Source organism: Sceloporus undulatus, chromosome 4 (genome assembly GCF_019175285.1).
Source record: "Sceloporus undulatus isolate JIND9_A2432 ecotype Alabama chromosome 4, SceUnd_v1.1, whole genome shotgun sequence".
Lineage (NCBI taxonomy): Eukaryota > Metazoa > Chordata > Lepidosauria > Squamata > Phrynosomatidae > Sceloporus > Sceloporus undulatus.
Window position 1 is genome coordinate 201,212,992 of NC_056525.1, and position 24,760 is coordinate 201,237,751.

General features: G+C 40.5%; 1 protein-coding gene across 3 annotated transcripts in view; it reads right to left on the reverse strand.

Annotated features, from left to right (window-relative positions):
* The window catches only part of TOX (thymocyte selection associated high mobility group box), a 326,596-nt gene that overhangs the window by 107,550 nt on the left and 194,286 nt on the right, over positions 1-24,760 (reverse strand). For all 3 annotated transcript variants that reach the window (XM_042464588.1, XM_042464587.1, XM_042464589.1), the window contains exon 3: positions 19,923-20,165. In XM_042464588.1, coding sequence (XP_042320522.1) covers positions 19,923-20,165 — 243 coding nt within the window. The remainder of the gene's footprint in view (positions 1-19,922; positions 20,166-24,760) is intronic.

A 24,760-nucleotide genomic window follows, 5' to 3' on the forward strand; every position in this document is an offset into this window, starting at 1 on the left:
TATTATTATTATTATTATTATTATTATTATTATTATTATTATTATTATTATTATTATTAACCTTTATTTATAACGCACTGTAAATTTACACAGCACTGTACATACAATCTTTTAGTTAGACAGTTCCCTGTCCTCAGGCTTACAATCTAAGAAATATGCACTCTGACCAAACTACACTGCTTCTTCTCATAGTTTATTTAATGTCCTGATTAAAAAGTCTTGAGTTTGTGGAAGAGTGTGGACAGGCCAGGAAATCAAAAAGCTACTGGAAGCTGGCAGGATGGTCCAGCTGGAAGACTTTGGTTCTCTGTGTGGCTGCCCAATGGCAGTGTCCATAAGGTGCAGCATGGAAATTCTTCTCGGTGATGTTTCCTGTGGCTCTGGACAGATTATGCGCATGCAAGCTAAACTTCCTTTGGATCTTTAGGACAAAAGAAAATATAAAAGATGTCCTGTTTGGGCCGGGATGTCTTCTGTATTTCTAGCACCTGGGTATTCCTATACATTTTCAGCCCTTCCTTCTTATACTACCTTTTTTCTTGACGACCATCCTCAAATCGTGCACCTAGTTTATACCTCCTGGCTGCAAATGACTCAGCTTTAACAAAAGAAAACACAGTGTATATTCACTACTAACCAGTGTGCTTCAGTGAATTCTGTTATCAATGAGAAACTATGGGACTTCATTCAAAATATCCTTTTCATGAGGTAACTGGCTATTCTTCAGCAAGCTATGTTACAACTCACTGCTATATGATACATGACCCACAATGAAAATAAAGCCAGAAAAATCAAAGCACATAAATTAAGTATTGGCATTCTTTTTAATCATCATATTCTTGAAAGCACAAGCCTTAGGATGTTCATCTTACCATGCATTATGCTTGCATGGTAGATTTATATAAGCCTTAAAATCATGATTCTCACACTTGGCAGGTCTGTTCTCAGCCTCAGCTCTCCATCTGTATAGTGGGAATCTAAGTACACTTCTTTGAAGTCACCGAAATAAAAAGAAGCATCCAGGATAGAGAGAATTATTTGAAAAGGTGAAGAGTGCTTTGGGATGGTGTTTCATGAACAGCAGTTCCTCAACTAATAAGTACAGGGAAAAAGAAAAGATAAAAAAACCCAAAAACCCAGCAAAGTTGAGGCTAGAGAAGAGACTTGTATTTTAATGATATAGAATGATGGCTGAAAGTTGGTTGAACAAGTTATCCCCTTCAATTTAATTCAGAAATAAACCAGTAAATACTAAATCACGAGGTTACAGTGGATGATATCAGAATTAGTTTCACTTAAAGACTGTTTCACAGAGATACTTTCACTCTACGTAACTACAGCACTATAATTCCACTATAACTGCATGGCAACATCTTATGGAATCCTGAGATTCCCAGTTTAGGGATGGGAATGTAAAATGATTTGCCAGAGAGATGGTGCCTCACCAAACTGTAAAGTCCAGCATTCCACAGGATGAAACCACAGTAGTTAAGGTGGAGTCCTAATGCTACAATTGTATAGTGTTGAAAGATTCCATGAGTCTTGAATTTTTTCTGAAATCTTGTTTGGAGAGTCAATACCAAATCAAAACTAGGAAATAAAATTCAAGTAGAACTAAAACCATGTGTGAATAATCAGATTCATTCCCCATAATCCTTGAAATATATTCTTGTCCGTCTGTCTGTCTGTCTGTCTCTTTCTCTGTCTGTATACTGTATATAATACACACACATACAGATTATATACTGTAATCAGTTTGATAACGTGTGTGTGTGTGTGTGACACAACCCTCCCTTTATTTTTGCTGCAACAGACTGATATGGCTAACTAAGGGGCGAAACAGACCACCCCAAAGGAGTGGCTTGCTGCTGCCCCTTTGAGTGCTCAATCTGGGTTGCGGAAACCGCATGCTGTGGCCTCGATCCAGCATTTTTCCAAGCCAAAAAGAAGTAGCAAAATGCCACTCCTTTTTTTTGACCTGGAAAAAGGGCACCCTTTCCACAACCGCAGCACTTTTCTGTGCTCCTTTTGGAGTGTGGCGTGTGAATGCTGTGCCCAAGGAGCGCCGTAACACCACCTGCCATGTGGCCAGGGTGGCATGATGCCAGCTTGGGGGGTGGCATTGGAGCATGTGATGTCCAAATGCCATGTCCCCACACTGCCCCCAAGCCAGAGCTTATTGCTGGTCTGTACAGCCCCTAACTCTCTGGAGATTTTCTTCTGATATTGCTTTCTCTTCTCAAATTAGTATATTTTTGGTTAGTTGATGCTAGTGTAGCAAAGATATGGTCATATTATGGTCATTTTAATAGGTGAATTCTATTTATAATTCAGCAACAATATACTTCAATATACAGTATATCACATAGATGTTGAATTAACTGCAGTAATTCAGGCAAATTCATAAGAGCAATTATTATGGACCAAAGGTTTATCTAGTACAGTAGCCTTTTCCAAAGTGGCTGACCAGGTAAAATCCTGGACTGGCAAGAATCTTTGCAGTTCAGGGCTAATTCTGAACAAAAATCCCATATACTGTAGTTGTTTTGTACAGAAAACAGCATTTTCTATACAGAAAATCTTTTTTCCTATGCAGAAAATGCTGTTTTCTGCACAAAACTACCATGTGTGAATTTGTGACTAGGCTTTGAAATTTTTTTGAAGATTTTCTTGTAGAAGAAATCAAATTGCTAAAATTATCTATTATTGGAAGAAACTTAGTGATGAATTGCATCCCTACTACCAGCAACTGATACACTGAGACACATTGCTTCTGGCACTGAACATAATGTATAATCATCATGACTAGTAGTATTGATAGTCTTATTCTCCACGGATTTGCTTAATCACCATTCAAAGCTATCTAAGTTGGTGACCATCATTATGACTTGTGATTCCACAAATTATGTACAGGAAAGGGGAACCGTTTATTTTAATCTGCCCTGAATCTCTCATCATTTAGCTTAAGCTGATGATCCCCATTTCCAGTACTATGAGATTATTTTTCTTTTACATAAAATACTTTTATGTATACTTGTTCTGTACCATGCATAATTTCATTAGTGAAGTGAACTAGTCATATGATTTCAGGAGTCTTATACTACTATAAATAGTCTATGAACTTGAGTTAATTTGCATAAAATGTGTTTCAGTTCTCCTGTGCCTCCTTCTTTGAATAGTTGAAGGGTTTTTTTGTTGTTGTTGTTTTCTTTAATCTTGGACTGAAGTGAAGAGTGCAGGTTTTGGGTTTTATTTCTCTTGGGAATTGTTATGCTAAACATGCCCCCCTTTCCCCTCATCTTTTTATATGCCAATGCTTCCTTAGGAAACTCATGCTATGACTCAAAAATTAAATATCTCCATCAGTACCCTGCATCAACATTCTATCAAGAATACCCAAGACAAACAGTTTTGTATGGATTCAAGTAGGACAATACTAAACTGTAGCTTAATCCAGTTTCTCTCCCATCAAAAACATCAGTACAAAAACGAAACAAAACAAAACAAAACCAGGCATACAAGAAAAAAAAAAGAATCAGAATCTACAGAGACATTGTCTTAAAAACGTGTTAGAGCCCTCAGAATTCTTGAAAAGCTTTCCACATAAACACATTCAGCACTGTCCTTCTTTAAATGATTTAAAATTATTTTTGAAGTAGAGTCCTAAGTTAAAGCCTATTTTCCCTCTTTTTAAAAAAATCTTATTGATCTTGAGTGAAACTGACTTAATAGAAAATTGGATAGAACCTACCATTTGCAATATAAATCCAGAACATTAATTCTGTGTCAAGAGAATTCAACATTTCATTCTGTTTGTTTTGCACGTTCCAGGATAAGGGTCAAAAGGATCTAATGTAGGAATGCTATATTTTCAAGTGCATTGTGAGGCAGAGACAGAAAGAGAGAGGGAGCATGGGGGGATGCTCAATACTATTTATCAAAGAATGAAAAGAGCAGCAAACAGAGACCCAACCAATGGAAGGTCACAGCCAATAACACTTCTGCAAATAGAAAGGGGTTGCACATCAAATGCAAATTACTGTTTGCTGGAGATTTTAAATGGAGCTCTACGTCACATTATAAAATGTTTAATTGTAACTCCCTTTTTAATAACACCATCTGATTAAATGAAAAGATGCCATGCTGGTGGCAATTACAATCTGTCAAATAGCATATTTATTTACAGTTTGGTTTCTAAAGCTGTAAGATAAAAAGGGAACTCTCTTCAACTTGTCAACAAGCTATAATTATTGTGTATCCTTCTGTCAGTTGCTACATAAAACTTTTGGTCCTAAAATGGATCTAATTATATCTGTAGCAACAATTTTATAAATGGATTGTTTCTATTTTCTTTCAACCTCTATGAAATATCTCTTATAGGGGGAACAAAATATTACTTTAAAAATTAATATTAGTTAAGCATTGGGAAAGAAATGCATTTTGATTCAAATACAAGCCCACACTTTTGCATCTGTAGCTCACTCCTAATCCTACTGGTTGGAATGACAGAGTTGAAGAAAGCTGGGAGGCCAGCTAATTCAGTCCCTGATCCGATCCCAGAAATCAGGCACAGCATCCCTAAATGATGGCTGCCCAGCTTTTGCTTAAAATGCTTCCTGCACAGGAGAGCTGTATCTCTCTAAGACAGATACAGTAGTCTGATCTATAGTTAATAGAATAAGCAGACCGCCTTCCTCAAGAAGATTCTAGTCTAAAAATAAACAACAGAAGATCATCTGCACACAAAACTGCCTTGTACTCACACTTTTTAGGTATAATCCTAGAAATGGTGGGGTTTGATCTACTTGTATGTGCCACTTGTAATTACTCTTGGCTTAGGAGAGAGATTAAAATTCCACATCTATGTCAAGAATTTCAAAGGGAAACAAAGGCCCGTTACAAATGGGCCTTTGCGGCGCCCCCGTCATGTGCTAGGGGTTGGCCGAGGACCTAGCATCCATACCAGCCTCACCCCTAGCACGTGACGAGGGCGTAAAGATGGTGGCGCCCTATACACACGGGCGCCACCATCTTTACGTGCTGGATGCTTAGCGTCCCATCCGGGGCGCAAGAAAATGCGCCATTTTGGTGCTTCTTCTTTGCTGCGTCCGGGAACTGCACAGTTTGGCTGCTGTGGTTCCCAGATGCAGCAACCGGTGGCGGCGGCAGAGCGCCGCTTTTTGGCGGTTTGTAACCCGCCAAAAATGTCTATAAAGTAATAAAAATTGTCAAATGTTTTTCCTGTATCAAGAGAAATAATGGCAGTATGGCCAAATCTTCTAGCATAAAGCAATCAGATTTGTAACTACCATATATACTGATCTAAAAATTTATTCCCAAAAATTGATCTCAAAATCCCAAGTCAACTTATTTATGGGTCAGTATGTTAATGTGATGGCAGTTCTTTCAGATTTCCCCATGTGGTCGGGAGAGAGTTTCTTTTTCTCTTGAGCCAAGCAGAAAGAGTCCTTTTCCTGCTTGTGCTGGCTGCTGCTGTCTGGGCAGTCAAGGGTGAAACCAAAGTTGAAACGCTGAAGCAAAAAGCCGGAATTAGGGTCCCTCTTGCTGTGCGCACATATAGACACACTAAAGGAGCCTCCAAATTTTACCTTTGACTTATCCACAGGTCATGGCAAAATCTTAATTTTGCCCCCAAAACCTGCCTTCAACTTATACATGAGATCAACATATAGTCAAGTATATACAATAGTCTTAAATTATCAGCTCCCTGTCAGCAACGGACGAAGCCTATCTCTGTAAAAGATGAAAAATTATGGTTCACTCTAAGAAAAACAACACCTGACTGTTCTGATATATATCCTATACTCTGGACAAGAGGCCAGTGTCAGGAGACAATCTGGAGAAACAGAATGAATCACAGAATCATAAAACTGGAAGAGACCATGAGGGCAATCCAGTCAACTCCTTGCCATTCAGGAACACACAATCAAAGGACTCTTGACAGATGGCTATCCAGCAGCATATTCCACTGTCGAAAAGCTCTCACCATCATGAAGTTCTTCCTAACTTTTAGTGGAATCTTTTTTTGCAGCTTGAATCAACTGCTCAGTGTCCTAGTCTCTGCAGAAAGTTTGCCCCATCTCAATATGACATCCTTCCAAATATTTAAACATGGCTATCATGTCACCTTTGTGGTTTCCCACTGGCAAAAGGGTCAGACAAACTGTATTTTATCACTTTATTTGTTTCATTTTAACAATAAGACATCATATCATAATGTTAAATAGCAAAGTCAAAATCATCCAGCCATAGCATTTGTTATTTCTATGTGTGGCTGTCAGGAAGAGAATCAACTCATTTGAAATGTAGTGCTGGAGACAAATTCTATGGATATAGTGGACTGCTACAAAGACAAATGAATGGGCTTCAGAACAAATGGAGGTTAAACTCTTATCAGAAGTGAAGATAACTAGGCTGAGGCTGTCATATTTTGGACATATGAGACAATGTGACTCATGAAAAAATATGATAATGCTTGGTAAAGTGAAAGGCAGAAGCAAAAAAGGAGACCACACTCCAGATGGATTGATTCAATCAAGAAAGTTATTGCCCTGACCTTGCAAGATCTGAGCAGGGCAGTGGATGCCCGAAGCTCTTGGAGGACTCTCATTCATAGGGTTGGCATATGCTGAAGTCAATCTGATGGCAAATAATAAAATGATGTAAAATGTTGGTTCAGGAAACACAACAACACCTTGATGCTTTGGAGTACTGTATAGTGGAGACCATTACGCCTTTTCTTTTCTTTTTTTTGTGTGTGTGGAAAGAATGTCTCTTCAGTTAAATGTTGGTAATGAAACAAATAATGTTTCATTGTATCCTATGATGATGACATTTCAGTTGGAGGTATTACAGCAAATTAATCTTTTAGTAGACAATATTCTGACATTTGTATATGCACATGTATATTTAAATCATATCCCTGCAATTTTGAATTGAATTGATGATCAAGATGGTTGGATCATGCGTGCTTTTACTATTGCTAGAAGACTTATACTCCAAGGTTGGAAAAATAAACATTCATATTCTGTGATTCAAAGGACAGATGATTTCACTACTTTCAGTTTATGTGCATGTATATTTTGCAGGCATATGCTTAAAAAAAAAGTAGTTTGGGACATACAGACTGAGATCTCACACTGAGGAAGTGGAGTCTAAGTTTTGCCTATCCAGTTCATTGTCCTCTCCCCATCATGGCAGCCATCAAGCCCAAACCTGCTGCTACTGCTTATAGCAGTAGGGGAAGGAGAGAGAGGAAACAATTCAGATGATGAAGTAGCAGCTAGTGATAATTGAGAATGGGAAGAAATGAGGGTGTGCACTCATTTTCCTTCCCTTAAAGGCCAAAGCAGCCTCCTTTTCATCATATAATTTGCCTCCCCTTAGGTAAGCATCAGAGCAGCAACCCATCCCAGGATTCACAGCTGCAAAGGGGATATTCTGGAAAGAGTACAGTGGGTTAGAGAACAGCATTCTGTGTCCCAGAAACAGATTTGTGTGCACACATGTCACCCGTGATCAGCGTATATTAATGTATATACCTAGCCCATGTTCATGTTCTATATCCCTTTTCTTGTCTTTCCCCCCCCCTTTTCCTCCTCCTCCTCTTCCTCCTTTTCCTTTTCCTTTCTTTGTATTATATTATTAAAATCTATTTTAAAAAGAAAGAATAGAGTTTGATTTGCTACAGAATCATGGGAATTGCCATTTGGTGTGGTATCTGGAATTATCCGCTGTATTTCAAGAAGAGTGCACTAGAGCTGTATAACATAGAATTTCAAGCACCATACCAAACAACTCCCATGATTCCATATGACATAGCCATGGTGGTTAAAGCGATATAATTCTGTACTTCAGACACATCCTAGGTTCCAAGGGGGTCTATTTCACTGTGAAGCAGTTCAGATTGTTAATGTATTCCTCCTAAAATGTTAACTGAAATCTGCTTCTCTGCCATTTCTACCCAGTAGTTCTAGATTCTCAATCCACAAAAAAGGAGATACAAAAGACTACAACAACTATAGGTCTACAACAATAATTTCCCATGCAAGCAAAATTATGCCCAAAATTCTGCAGCATAGACTCCAGTCATATATAAAGAGAGAAATCCCAGAGGTTCAAGTGGGATTCAGAAAAGGAAAAGGCACTAGGGATCACATTGCACATACAGTGGTTAATGGAGTACATCAAGGGATTCCAGGGGGAAAAAAATCAGTATGTGCTTTATATTATATGTGATAGCAAAGCCTTTGACTGCATAGATCATAAAATGTTATGGAACACTTGTAAAGACATAGACCTGATCAGAAATGTGTACTTAGGACAGGAGGCTACTGTCAGAACAGAATGGTTCTCATTTGGCAAAGGGGTCAAGCATGGATACAATCTATCATCCTTCCTGTTCAACTTGTTCTTCTTCATATGAAGAAAATAATAATAATAATAATAATAATAATAATAATAATAATAATAATAATATATTTATATCCTGCCTCTTCCGTTTTGAGGATCGAGGCGGGTAACAGCAAAGTTTTAAAATATACAACAGTAAAAACAACAGGCCCCACAAGGCCCCAGCCCAAACCTCCCTCCCAAGTATAAAATTAAACAATAAAACATTGTTAAAAATACATAACAATATGAGAAAGTTACTAGACAAACCACAACTAAGAAAAATAATAAAAGTAGGGGGATTCACTTGGTTCTGTACATTATCAATCGGGGAAGGCCTGCCGGAAGTGAAAGGCTTTTGTCGCCTTTTTGAAAGCCTCAAGCGAGGATAATTGGCGAATCTCTTCCGGCAGGTCATTCCACATTTTTGGAGCAGTAACAGAGAAGGACCTCTGGGAGGTCACCGCCAGTCTGGTCTTTCTAGATTGTAAGAGGTATTTCCCAGAGAATCGGAGTGTACAGGAAGGACTGTATGGGAGGAGGCGTTCCTTCAAGTAGACTGGACCCAGGCCATGTAGGGCTTTATAGGTGATAACCAACACCTTGTACTGTGCCTGGAAGCTAATAGGCAGCCAATGTAGTGATTTTAAAATAGGTGTAATATGGTCGAACTTGGATTTTCTGGTGACCAGTCTGGCTGCCATGTTTTGTATCAATTGGAGATTCCAGATGTGGCACAAAGGTTGCTCCATGTAGAGCGCATTGCAGTAATCTAGACGAGAGGTTACTAGAGCATGTACAACCATTTCTAGGTCCCACTGCTCCAGGTAGGGGCGCAACTGGCATATCAGCCGAAACTGATAACAGGCACTCCTGGTTGTTGCATCAACCTGAGAAGACAGTTGAAGCGACGAATCTAGAAGCACCCCCAAGCTGCGGATGCAGTCTTTCAGGGGAAGTGTGACCCCTGAACTGTTGAGCTTTTCTCCATACCCAGATTGGGGTTACCTATCATGAGTACCTCCATTTTATTTGGATTCAGCTTAAGTCTATTTTCCCTCATCCAATCCATTACCAACTTCAGGCAGTCATTCAGGGGGGAGATGCCCTCCTTGGTCACTGAAACAGTCCGAGACATAGAGAAATAGATTTGGGCGTCATCAGCGTACTGAGGACACCCCACCCCATGTCTCTGGATGGTCTTGCCCAGCAGCTTCATGTAAATGTTAAACAGCATGGGGGACAAAATGGCACCTGGAGAGACGCCAGATGTCAGCTCTCTCATAGAGAAGCAGCTGTCCCCTAGCATCACCTTCTGGTATCTGCCCGAGAGGTAGGAATGTAGCCACTGCAGAGCAGAGCCAGCAATTCCTAACTCTTTCAGGCGTTCCAGAAGGATACCATGGTCTATGGTATTGAAGGCTGCTGAGATGTCCAAGAGCACCAACAGGGCCACACTTCCCCTGTTGATGCACAGACGGAGATCATCGACCAAGCCAACCAGGGCAGTCTCCACTCCGTATCCTGACCTGAAGTCAGTTTGAAATGGATCGAGATAATTGGTGTCATCCAAGACTGCTTGGAGCTGGTTTGCAACCGCCCTCTTGATCACCTTACCCAAAAAGGGAAGAAGAGATACCGGCTGATAATTGTTTTTGTCTAGGGGATCAAGGGAAGATTTCTTTAGAATGGATTTCACCACTGCTAATTTCAAACTTGACAGAAAACAACCTTCCCTGAGGGAGGCATTGATTATAGATTGTAGCAGCTTCAAGGTTGCCTCACCTCCCTTGATGCCCAGCCAAGATGGACAGGAATCGAGAAGGCAGGTGGTCTTTTTTACCTTACCAAGCAGCTTGTCCACATCATCAGTACTCATAGACTGAAATTGATCCAAGATAACCTCATTAACGGAGTCACTAGACACCTCTCTTGTTGACTCTGTACTAATGCTTGTTGACTCTGTACTAAGTCGGCCCTTATCTGAGAGATTTTATCTGCAAAGGTTTTGACCAGGAGTGAACATAGGAAGAAGGAACATCAACAATCAAGATATGTGGATGACATCATATTACCAGTGGAAAATGTCATAGACTTGGAACAATTACTACGAAAGGTCAAGAAAGTGCAGAGACAGGCTTGCTGCTGAACATAAAGAAAACAAAAATAATCAATCTATATAAATTCAGCCTAGGCCCATAAGACACAGGCAAAAAGAAACAGCTTCTGGCTGCTTTGGAGGTGTGGTGTTCAAACGATGCATACCTCCAATGCAGCCCGAAGTCACCCCAAAGCTGCACTCGAGTCCTTTGAACCAAAGCAAAAAGGAGCTGGGATAATCCAGCTCTTGGTGGCACAGGTTGAGTCCTGTGACTGTGGCCCACTTTTTGAGAAGGCAGTGCAGTCAGCATGGACTCAGTCCACTTCTGGCCAGAGTAGATGTGGGCTGTTCTTTGTTGTCCGTCTGCTCCAGCCCCTAGACAATGAGGAAATCAAAATAGTCAATGATTTCCCTTATCTTGGATCAAACACTGATCAGAATTGAGACTGCAGTCAAGAAATAGGAAGAAGACTAGGAATGGGAAGGGCAGCCATAAAAGAACTAGATAAGATCCTTAAGTGTAAAGATATACAACTGAGCATTAAATTTAGACTCATCCAAGCTCATTGCCATATGCGGATATGTGAGAGCTGGACAATGAAGAAAGCTGATGGAAAGAAAATCAACTCATTTGAGATGTGGTGCTGAAAAGAGTGCTGAGGACATTGTTGACAGCCAAAAAGACAAAGGTAACGTTGAACAGATTAAGCTTGAAGACTGCCTATAAGACAAGATGATGAAACCGAGGCTGTTGTACTTTGGCTACATCATGAGAAGGCAAGACTCACTGGAAAAGACGATTATGCTAGAAAAGGTAGAAAGCAGCAGAAAGAGAGGAAGACTGCACACCAGATGGATAGATTCAGTCATAGAGGTCATGGGTCTAAATTTACAGGGCCTAAGAAGAACAGTGGAAGATAAGGGGTCTTGGAGATGTCTCATCCACATTTTCACCATGAGTCGGGGCCAACTTGAGGGCAGTTAACAACAAACAACAATAGCAGTTCTAGCCTTATATTCCCATACTACTTTCTTCACATATCGTTTTACACAGAGGGTATGGTAGGTTCTTTTTGTGATTATAGTGTTATGTCAAAAGTTGGAAAGAATATCACATATAAAACTTCTGGAGGGAGATTAAAATTGGTGTGAGTGTGACTATTACATGTATAATGTAATGTTTTCCTGGCCCAAAATGCACTGGATTATTTTTGGAATAAACTCCAAAAATACTTTTACACATCCTGGGACTATGGCGTTTATCACACATGGCACTTACCGCTGTCCAAACGCTGCCCAAGGGTTTCTCAAACGTTTCAGAAGCACCGGAGGTGGGATCATCCGTCGTGCTTCTGAAACGTCATAGAGGCTTCCCCCTTCCCTTCCGTCATGGAAGCATTCGTGAGGAAGCCTCAGAAAAGCCATTTTTATTAACGGGATCTTTTGTGCTTTTCTGAGGCTTCCCAAAGAATGCTTCCACAATGGAAGGGAAGCAGGAAGCCTCTATTACGTTTCAGAAGTGTGATGGATGATCCCATCTCCGGTGCTTCTGAAACATTTGGGTAACACTTCAGCAATGTTTGGGTAAGTGTTCTGTGTGATAAACTTCTACGGGTGTTACTGAACCAAACACTTATAGCAGTCCAATATTACTTTAATTGTCATGGCTCCATCCTACAGATTCTTGGGATTTGTAGTTTTTAGAGGTACTTTGACTTCTCTGCTATAGGATTCTAGTGCAGTAGGTTCAGGGTTGAGCACTGAGTTCTTTCTAGCACAGAATTTTAAGTACTTTCACAAACTTTAAATGCTAGGTTTCTGCAGAGCAGAGCCATGACAGAATGTATCAAACTAGTATTAACTAAGTTGGCACAAATATATCCTTTCACTCTCTTTTACATAAGGTTCCATAAGGTTTCTGATTTCTTTTGATTTCTTGCAGTTATGTACAACTGTGACTTTTTACACATGGTTTACTAACAATCAACAGTTACAAACAGCAAATGGTTTTATGTTACATGACATGAAATCAAAGAAGAGAAAAGTGTTTTATTTTACTGTTTTCTTTTGCTATATTTATTTTACTTTCATATGAAAACAAAAATTAGGGTGGGTGTTCAGACAACTGATTTTAAGTAACTATAGCAATAGCAAGTACATTTCTTTACTGCTTATCAGTGCACTTAAGCGCCCCCTAAGCGGTTTACAAAGTGTAAGCTAATTGCCCCCAACAATTTGGGTACTCATTTTGGCAACCTGGTAAGGATGCAAGCCTGAGTTGAGCCGGAGCCTCTGCCTATTGAACTCAGAATCTTACTGTTTGCAATAAAGGTATTTAATCACTGCGCCACCAGGGCTCTTTAAAGAGCCTTTATTTGTGTCAGTAAGAGGAAGTATTTCATATAATTTTTATTGAGTTTTGAACAAATAAATGAACCTCTTATAAAATCAATTTTATTTAAAAGAAATTATTCTGTTATTCCATATCTGAGTAATAATTTGGCAACATTATCTAACCTTTGTATCCATATTTCTTTCTGTTTAGTATTGGCATCTTGACTGTATTATGTAAAATACAAAATGATTCAAGAATTTAAAAATATTTCAGAAACGATACTAAGAATGGTATATAATAATATTTTCTGTTAAGCTTTGAAGGTGGCATTATTCCAGATACCACCAATCTTTTCCACAATAGTGCATTTGAAATGCTGTTATAAATGCATTTAAATGAACTGATGTGCTGCATTTCCTGCAGGCCTAGTAGAAACATTGCTGCTTTCATTTCATGTGTCCTGCATTTTACCTACTGGTGTGATCATTTTCAAAACACTTGCTCAGTAGACTTTAAAATTTAAAGGGTGCTTTGAATATATGGTATATGGAGTTTAGATAATAAATGCACATTATCTCAGCTTTTGTTGCTAATACTAAAAAATGCACTCTGGGAATAAATCCATCTCTTTTACTGTCTTTTAGTTCTTTTTCCACTTTAAGCTTCTCAATTTAAAAACTTAAAGCATTCAGAGAAAGAGAAATCCATCTTATCTTTTTCTTGTGTATTTTCAAAACTATGCCATAATGTTTAGGAACATGTGCTCTATTTTAACCGTGATACAGATAACAGACCTTTAAAGTAACGTAAATGTTCTTTCCCGAAAAAAGAGGGAAAAAAGTAATCTTGGTTTCTTACTTTAAAAAAAAAACCCGTTTGCCAAACAGCCATTGTCTGTAAATGCTGCCTTATCTCAATACAATCTAGTAAGTGCTGTATTGAATTGCTTTGGACTGATGTGCTACCAGTGGCTCTGAAACAGAAGCAACTCAAGACTGTAGCAAAAGAAAGAAAAGGTGTGATGTGTGATGAATTCTGGACTGTGGCTGGGGCAATGATGGTTACTTTTAGATAGGATAAAGGAATAAAAAAGGGACTAAGGCCATTCTACTGCATGTTTGGGGCAGGCACGGAAAGAGACCAGCAGCAGAAATAAGGGTTATACTTCCTATACTGTCTCAGAAGCTGTGAACTTCCCTTATTCTTTGTATCTCCCAAGAAGGTTCAGCTGTTCTGTGCCCTCACAGTCAAAGGCTAGGGTCTTTGCACATAATCCTCACCTACCCTGTAACAGCTTGCATTAAAAATAAAGCCTAGCCTAGTGTGGGGAAAGGATAAAGCACTCCATTCCTCCTCTACCAGTCCACTAATACTTGGCCAGCACAGAATTCCTGGTCATTTATGACTACCAGGTTGGTGCTTAAATACAAGGCTAGCATTGTTGCTTATGGGACAGGACCTTGCTTAAGCTTCTTCACTTGCAGTTCCCTTTCCTGTAATATTACATGAACACAAAAAGAGAGAGGAGGAGGAGGATCTGGAGGTACTACAGCAGCTTAGTTTGGAAGGTAAAGCCACCTAAGACAGAACATAGAGTAGTGGGCAAATCAACACCACTGGTCCGCTCCAGGATGCAAGCCCCTCTGATATTCTAGTTTATGACTTCGAATAGATGCTGAGTGTTTGCATTTTAACTGCCATTGCTCCATCCTATGGAATCCTGGGAATGTTTGGTGAGGGATTTGGTACTGTCCATTAGAGAGCTCTTGTCCACATCCCCTGAATAACAGCATAAGAGTGCTCTAGGAGAGACTGCTAAGTGCCTCAAACAACAAACAAACAAATCACCCAACAAATTCCATGACACTATAGGCTAGAGCCATGGCAGTTAAAGTGGTGTCACCATGCTTTAACTGTGCAATGTGGATACACAACATAATAATGGTTACAGCAATCATACGACAACCACCAGCCCTGATCAGTTTCCCTACAGCTGTAGTTTAGGGGACAGCTAACAGAGAATGCTAAGTACCCCACCAAACTACACATCTGTAGAATGAAACAATGTGAAATAAACTGCTAACAGACTGATATAATTGTGTAGTATAAATACACAAGCCTGCAAAACAACAACATGTATTGCTCTGATGAGCTTAAAGAAAGGATGAATTGATTAGAAACATTCTACAATACTTTCAAAACAGAACTCAAAGTTACATTTTAAAATGATTTGTTTCCCCTGCAGTATTTGACAGTCATTTTTCATTTGCTATGCCATTCTCTTACCAATCACAAGAACTTTCCCCCCTCAAAAATAACAGAGAGTAATATAATGTGTTACTTTTTCAATACCACAATGAGTTAACAACAAAAGGTTAATTTTCAGAATGCTTCTAAAAATGCTCTTTAAAAATAATTTCTGAAAGTAATTAGAGACCATGACTTTACTTGTGGTAATTTAAACTGCAGAGTGATTAAATGCCACATCATAAAGTAACTTTAATCTTGTTACATTGCTACTATAATGTGATTTCATTACATCCTTGTACTTCCCCTGAAGTAACTTTCTTCAGTCAAGTACCTAACTTGTAACTCACTATTTGCAAGCTATCAAAGATCACCACAACTAAAAGAAATTATTTTTTGGAACTGCCGCTCTCAAATATCCCAGCCAACATGGGGATTTAGGAAACTGTCATCCAAATAATTAACTTTTCCAAGCTTTGGATCTTGTACATTCTTACTAAACATTTTAAAATCCATAGCTCAGCTCATTCTGATACCGTGAGCAGCAGTAGACCTAAAAAGACTCAAGCACTATGTTATCTGGATAACAGAACACTGGCTACTATGCACACAACATAACGGTTATGGAAAATAAGGACATGACCAGTGTGTATGTACCATAAATGAGAAGACTATAATTTCTATCTGCCATATATTACATCAATGTGCACCACTGTGTTTGTAGCACATAAGCCTCATCATAAACATCAGGGCAAAGGAGACCATATTATTATAGAGAGGGTAGTTTGGGTTGGATGGACTAAACTTTCTTTTCTGCCCCCAAATAGGAAGAAACTAGAGGAGGTGTTGGGAGGGGCTGTAGGGACGAAGAAAAAAATGTATATGTATAGCATATAGCCACAACTGCCCAAGTTGCATGCATCATCCAGATCTTCAGTCATTGGATGCTAATATGGTTATATTTTGTGTGTGAAAATAAGAAGATCTGAATTATATTTCCAGCACTGCAAAATAGACAAATGTACCAGCTGATATTTTCAAATAAATTTATATTTCATCCAAAAATCATTCACTAAGATTTTAAATCAATTTCAACATGAAAGAAAGACATACTTCCAGACAACAAATATCCACACTCAGAAACTTGACCCTCCAGAATAAAACTAATGAATAACATTGTTACCACTCTTAGAAAAGCTGAACTATATAGTGAAGGGATGAAAAAAGACCATCATACTTCATATATATCTCAAGTACTGTTTTCAGTGCTATTCCTCCTCTAACCTCAAGTAATGAGTTTCTCTCTCTCTCCATTATACATTAAGATCGCCAAAGAAGCTTGACTAGTTACACCACTTGGCCTTCATGTACTTTACCTTGTTCCAGTTACTCAGTTTGACAATCTACAAGCACTCAAAGTTTTATTGTTGCTATTTCTTTGTAAGAGGAAGATATGAAACTTCAGTACTTAAGGGAATGCTCAGCTTCCAAACTCTAACCTCAGTACAGAAGAGGTCAAGTCCATGAAGCACCACTGGAGCACTTTATTGAAATGTCAAATGCTACTATTACCTTCTTTAGATAATTTTGCAAAGATTGTTCAGACCCCTGGCATCTTTTGGATTACTTTTTTTATGTAAGGCTAGGATAATTTATTTTATCCTGAACCTGAAATCTATGCAGGTTGAAGTAGTTCCTAGAATTCAATAATCTTTCATACCAGTAGAACAGAAATGTCTGTGGTCAAGCATGTGATCCCCAAGATGAATACAAAATACAATGGACCATCTGATCCTCAAAGATTTTCCAACAGTGTAAAATTCACTTAAATGAACAGAACGTTCAGGATTAAAAAGGAAGAAAAAGAAGTACTAGCGGCAACCTGCTTCCTGTGGGTGCAAATGAGAACTGCTGTTTTCTTCTATGAAAAGTGGAGATGAGGTGGTTGAGACCCTAGACATCTGAAGAAACTTGCTTTGCACATGAATGTAGGTTTTCATCTAAGCTAGTAACATCATCATAATTCAAACTAGCCTGTATCTGGAAGGATACAAATATTTTCAGCTATTTATTTATATGCCATCTTTCTTCTAAATTGGACCCAAGACAACTCACAAAGGAAACTATATCAAATCAATATAATGAGTAAGAAATATAAAACCATCAAAAATATACAAATGTAGACGACCCCAATTTGAAGCCTCCCTGGGTGCAATTACATATTAAAAGCCTCCTGGAAGAGAAAAGCTCATAATTTGTGGCTTTATTATGAAACAAGGGCATTTGCCTTTAAAAGTTCTGCTCTTTATTCTCCCGTTCTGAGCAGCCTGGGAAAGAACTCTTTGGCGCAGGGGTAGGCAACCTTTTGGAGCCAGGGGCCGGCCCACAGACAATGTTGGGGGGCCGAGCCGAGGGGTGGAGCTTCCACCTCTGGGGGCGGGCTGCATGCTGGGGGCGGAGCTTGCACCCTCCAGGGGTGGAGCCACCCTCCAGGGGCGAGCCTCCACCGAAGCCCCGCAAGGAGGAGGACCGTGTGGGCCCGCCCTCCTCCTCCTCGGTCCCTTTCTGGACAAACCCCCAACTGCATCCAAAACACACAGAACAGCACAGGTGGCATTCACACGTTGAAGGTGCAGCGCTCTCTCGGCTTCAGAAAGTAGTTGCCTGCCTCTCAAGCTGACTCATCATCATCACCACCACACATCATTGTCAAAGCAAGGGAGACTTGTTAGATTAAAAGCACCCAAAACACTTTGCAAGGTCCACACTCTCTCAGCTTCTGAACCGTAGTTGCATGCTTCTCAACCTGACCATCATCATCCACCACACTATCATGTCAAAGCAAGGGAGGGTGTAGCTTAAAAGCACCCAAAACACACTTTGCAAGGTCACACTCTCTCAGCCTCTGAAAGAGTAGTTGCATGCTTCTCAGCGACTCATCATCATCACCTCATCACTTTCATTGTCAAAGCAAGGGAGACTTGTTAGCAAAAAGCACCCAAAACACACTTTGGAAGGTGACACTTCTCAGCTTCAGAAACAGAGTGCATGGCTCTCAAGCTCACTCATCATCACCACCACCATCATCACACTATCATTGTCAAAGCAAGGGGAGACTGTTGGCATTAAAAGCACCCAAAACACACCCTTGTTGAGGCCGGCCAGGGCCAGGAGACCCCTGCAGGGGGCTCCGGGGCTCTGGAGCCCTCCCGCGCGAGGGCCGGCCGGGCTCTGCAGAGGGGCCCTGGCTCTGGACCTCCCGCCGGCGGGGAGGGCCGCCAGGCCAGGAGACCCCTCTGCCAGAGGGCTCCTGGGCTCTGGAAGCCCTCCCCCCGGGAGGAGAGCCGGCCAGGGACATGGAGACCCCTGCAGAGGGGCCCTTGGCTCTGGAAGCCCTCCCGCCGGCGGAGAGGCGGCCAGGGCCAGGAGACCCCTCTGCAGAGGGGCTCCTTGGCTCTGGAAGCCTCCCGCCGGCGGGAGAGCCGGCCAGGGCCATGGAGACCCTCTGCAGAGGGCTCCTTGGCTCTGGAGCCCTCCGCCGACGGGGAGAGCCGGCCAGGGCATGGAGACCCTGCTGAGGGGCCTTGGCTCTGCCGGCTCCTCCGCCAGCGCCAGCACGGCCCCGCCTTCCAGAGGCCCGTTGCCGCCGTCTGAGCCTATTCGAGGCTCCGGGGTCTGCAGCGGGCCTCCTGGAGGAAAGTCTCGCGCGACCATTCTGTGGTCAGAACACTTCGCCTCTGGGCCTGCCATTTTTTGCCCAAAAGGGGGCATCCAGAGCCGCAAAAGCCGCGACTGCTGTAGGCGGTGGCGATGGCGGGGCGGCGGCGGCAACAGCAGTCGGGGGCCGCTCCAATGGCCTCCGCGGGCCGCATCCGGCCCGCGGGCCGGAGGTTGCCGACCCCTGCTTTGGCGTTTCCAAGTCCATTATATAGATACCCTATGCTTTGCAAACTGTGTATCTCAGTGTTCCTTCTTCCAGTGACTCTTATGATAGGATGAAAGGGGGAGTTGTACAGAGACCTCATTGAGGCCTCTTGCCTGCTGTCGCCACCATGCTTCCCATGTCGGATAGAAGGAAATGTGAAATTTGGACCTTTCCATGAAGCTCATGAATATCAATTGCATGATTGTGTCAGGAAGTGCATGTCGGCACAGTAAGTTGTGACTGGATGAGGGTGTAGCAAATGGCAGGTGTAACCAGAACAAGGTAAACCTGCAATTAGTAAATGAGAGAGCAATTGGCCAATTAGGCCAGGTCACTATCATAGCTAATCTGCAGACTATAACTGCTTTGCAGGTCTCCTGGGTTTCTGAGAGCTATGCTGCTGGAGCATACAGGGAATTGTACGCTCTCCAAACTGGCTGGTTTTGCTCTCCATGAGGTTACATGATGCATGACTTGTAATGCTGAACTGACATGCTGCTATACTATGCTTTAATTTTGCCTTTTTGTACTAAGCCATTTGTACTGTTTTTGCTTCAGTTTTAAGACTCTGCTAAGTGAAGCTACTTTTTTGTTAACATACCTCCAAGACTCTGCTGTTGTTATTTTTAACTCAATACACACCTGAACAGATTGCTTCATGATCTAGCAGAAGTAGTCTCAAAAATAAATTCAAATTGGGAGGAGAGGGAGAGTAGTCTGGTTTGCTTCATCCAATCCCTCTTTAAGGACAGATCATCTGACACTAAACTATTCAACATCAGACTTTGTCATATATATTTTTTTTAAAATGCTATTTAGGTAAATAAACAAAAAATCCCAAATATAGTCAAATACTAGATGTATGTCTCTAAATACATACACATACATGATAAAAAGCTTACCACAGAAAGTGAATTTGAAAGCAGTGTTCCATCTTGGCCAAGCATATTCGACACTGTGATTTCAGGTAGGTCCATGTTTTGTGGATGGAATGGGAGTAGGCCATTATGGCTGATAGGATGGCAAAGTGAAGGATAACCAGTTTCTGTATCATTCAAATGCACAAGTGAGTGGTCAGGTAGTGAAGGTGGAGTGATCGGAGGTATGTTAAAATCTTCACTCTCAAGACTTGGACCAGGAAAAGACTGTGGAAAGATGAAAAGCAGTTTCAATTAAAATATTCTCTAGCTGAGTCTTAAGAGACGGTAGAATAAGAACAAATTAATAAATAAAAATGCAGTAAGAACATAACATAAAATGACCATGACCTCTTTTCTAACTCTATAGATAGCATTAAGCAGTAGTTTTTGATTTGCAGAAGGAAGATAATTTTAAACCCTCATACACTGTAATAAAGCAATTGCACAACTATGTATGGAATAAGAATTGCCTCAAAGGCATAAAACCTTTGATATTTTCACAGCTTCCATTAGACAGAAATTCCATCCACCCCAGCAACTGAATTCAAGGGCCCCGCTAGAATTTTCTAAGTGTTTTCACCGGGTTGAATACCCTTTTCATGGGAACAAGGAATGAGGAATGCAATTTATAAAACTAATATTAGATCAGAAAGACCTTGTAAGACTCTCTGCTACTCAATGGTAAAAATAACAGAAGGACGGGAAAGAAATCTTGTTCTTGAGGGTTGCTTTAAGGTGTACAGAAGAAAACATAACATGTCCATTCTACTAGACTACAAGCAGCAAATTAACCCAAAAAGAGAATGCCCTGTGTAGAATATACAGGGAGTCCTATTTCAAGTCTACTCAAGTCAACAGGCACAAATTTCAGTTATGTGTGCCACCCTAACTTGAAGAGAATTCCATTGTTATACTACAACTCCAAGAATCCCCCAGTTAATGTGGCCAAAGTCCATGTTTGGCTAGAGGATTTTGGGAATTTCAGGACACAAAAAGGGAGCTTTTCCAAGTTCTGTTCCAACCCAAGTCAAGCAGTGCCTATCACCATTTGAATGGAGAAGGTGAACAGTATTAACAACACTATCTATCGAGGGACTGCTAACAAACCGAGGTAACACCATTCATGGCATCTGCAGCCTGTGTGCACCAGCAGTGATTGTATTTTCCAGTCACATAACAAGACCAATGCATGTAGGTTCAATAGGTGGATACAGCCTGATCCCAGACACATAGAATTTACATTTGTGTATCACACTCTTAAAAGGAGGACCATTTGTAGAATACGGCTTCAATGCATGTGTTATTCAGCTGCATCAGGTTTTGTACTTGTAAACACTTTACAGATTACAATTCTAGAATGAACCATGTATTATTATTTTTACATACAAATTAATGCAAAGCCATTCACCTAAATGATAATTTGATTGTTCTGTTTTCCATTTTCTGCTGGCTGCTGATGTTAATTAGGCAGATGGTAAATGACCAACAGAAGCAGAGTAATAATTTTCTAAATAACAATGAACCATCTGAAATATGTTGGGTGTCAGTAAGACAAATGATGAAAATTTCTACAGAAAATTGGTTTGGATCTTCATCACCATCAAATTTTCACAATATGCTGTGCTATCAGTTCTTTGTTCTTCAGTTCTCTGCTCTTCAATAAAAATTTTGTTTTGTTGTCACTGAATTATGCTGTGAAAGGATCTAATGGTATGTAGTAGGAATGTAAAGAATTTTCACACGTTTTCTCATTCTTGATTAAAAAGGAGTATTTTGACCAACAGGACTTTTCCCTTCGAAAATTTGGACACAGTGAGACGGTTCAGAGTTTGGGATTTTTTTTCATACAAAATTCATCAATGCTTAACTATGTGGATATCCTGCTCAGATGTTTTGACTTATTGGGCACAAATACTGTATATACTTAACTGGCAACATTTCTTTTTCAAATAGTTAAGGATAGGGTGATAGAAATCATTCCATATTAACTTCACTTACCACTGTATAAACAAATTGTACTTAGGTTTTACAATCCAGATTATCGAGTGGCAAGAAACAAACTACCCTAAAAAAACCCTTTCTGATTGCACTAATAAAATCACAGAAGGAAAATTAATCTTATTTATTTGTTTGTTTATTTATTTTTAGAGTATTTACAGCAGTCACAAAAGCTTACACATTAATTTCACAGTTCCCTGCCCTCAGGCTTACAATAAAAAAAGGCATGACAAAAAAGGAGAAGGGACTGGCAGTGGATAAGGGTATCAAGTCCAACAGATACAGCCAGTTCTTTTTTCCCTCCAAGGCCAGGGTTATAGTAGTTAGAATGGAGGAAGGGCCTTTAATCTTCCTCTGGGCCTAGGCATAGTGGAGCTGTGCTTGCTACTTCTTCTGTACTTCCAAGGCCAGGATGATAGCAGTTAAGATGGAGGAATAGCTGTTCAACTTCCTCTAGGCCTAGGCAGGGTCAAGCTATTTCTGCTCTGCCTCCATCTTAAAAGGCATTTGTGTCAATCTCTGCCTACATTTTAAAGATATGACAAGGCATTATATCCTAAAGGGGATTCAATCATTTGCTTTCTATTTCAGCATATATCTAAGTGCAGTAATATGAATGAATTTATAGACACTGTAACAACTACACAACAGCTTCTACAGTATGAGCTATGGTCTTCAGTAGGACTGTAAAATAAGTGTATATACTCCGTGCATGAAGCAGGATGCATGATGTACAACCCCACCTTTCCTTTCAGGATACATCCAAATGACCTTGAATTTTCTGCTACTACCTTGATACTGTGTTGTTAGAATTTGACTCTCCTGATTCACCAAACACTTACATGGGCTGGGTGGGAGGGAATCATAAACCGATAGTGCAGGCAGATGCAGTAAATTATCAGTAGCTAGAAAGTGTCCTAACCTGTGGGAATCCGTTAGGAGAAAAGCATTTGTCAAAGCAGTCCCAATTGAGGGAGGCAACAAGAATCAAGGTTAATGCAACCCAAGGGTCAAAGCCAGGATGTCTGAAGTGCAGGAGTCTGAAAACAGGTATCAGGGATAGGAATGCTGGCCAGGAAATGGACAAGTTGCTTCCCGCATTAGCCTAAGGCAGATTCAGCTCTTAAATGGCCTGACACCAGCTGGTCCTAATCAGAGCTTCCCCTGTTACCCGCAGCCTGGCTGACCATCTTTGTCATACCCTTTTGTCCCTCCTCCTTGATTGTGGACTTAAGATCCCAGCTGTGTTCTCCGCCTCATCAGCAGCTGAGTCATGCCTTTGTCCTATTGGCTGAGGCTGCACTTCAGCAGGAGAGCTGGCTGAGCCTCTTCAATAGGAAGAGCTGACTGATGCTGCTCTGCAATAGGGAGGGCTGCAGGCTGTTCCCTGTCTGGAAGACTTGCCTGGGTCCATTCTTCAGCCTCAACAGACTCTTCTTCTAGGTTCAGTCCTGCAACTCCTGGTCCATAACATTGGGGCAAAATAGACTGGCAGCTTCAGCTGGCTTTAGGGTGGCATGGCCTTCAGATGACACATACCCCAACGCTGCCCTGAAGCTGGCGTCACGCCAACCACCCAACCAGATGGCGGGCATCATTGTGGTGTGGTGTTTACACACCGCTAGAGCATGAAAAAGCCGCCACTGCAGCAGAAAAGGCACCATTTTTCTGCCCCCAAAAGGAGTGGCATTTTGCCATTTCTTTTTGGGCCGGGAAAAAGCTGGATGTGGTTGCCGTGGCCCCAATCCAGCAATCAAAGGGGTGGTATCAAGCCATCCTTTAAGACCATCTGTACCAGCCCATTGACTCAATTTTGTGCATTGTTATATATTTTCAATTTTACTTTCTTTTCTCATATCTATTAGATAATAAGGATTTAATATATATCACAGTCAAACAAAATTACCAGAATTGATGGGAACACAACATAACCCATTCTTCTTATAATGAATGATCAAATGCTGAGTCTTTATGGTCAAATGCTGAGCCAACAATTTTCACTGCTCCATCCCGGATTCACCCCTTTTCACTTGCTGCCCCTCACTGCTGGAACCTCCCTCCCCATGAGCATATTTCATCACCTCTTTAACCAGCTACAGAACTGAGTTAAAGACAATACTGTTCAAGGAAGCATTTCCAGACATTACATGATTGTTATCCAATGTTATTTTAATTCGTTGACTGCCATATTTTATTTTTTGAATGTTAAGATGCATTAGTATGTATTATGTTTAATTATTTTCATAGAATGTACACCATAGGCAGGTTTACTGTATCTATTTTAATTGATTGTATGTATAGCACTGTGTAAATTTACAATGCTTTATAAATAAAGCACAATAATAACAATAATAATAATGTATGGTTAGTCAAGCATTCCAGCCTATAACCAATTACAAATGCATTCCTCACACTGATTTCAGAAGACTCAGAATACAGGCAGCCCTCTATATCCACCGACTAGTTTGAAAATATATTTTTTTAAAAATCCAAAAAGCAAACCTTTATTTGGCCATTTTATGTAAGGGACACCACTTTCCTATACCATTGTACATAATGGGACTTGAGCATCCATGGATTTTGGTATCCATAGGTTAGGGGTGTGTCCTTGAACCAAACTCCAGTGTATACCAAGGGCCCACTGCACATGTATCCAGAAGCAAGAATATAACCATAATTTGACAGTCAAGAGTAAATGAACACAAGCAATTATCAGAATCTTAATTTTAAGTCCTGACGTGCAGCTGTTGCTCAGTGTTTCTGCACAAAGGATAAGGAAACCCAGATTGTTTAAAAAATATACAGTAATACTTTTCTGTAAA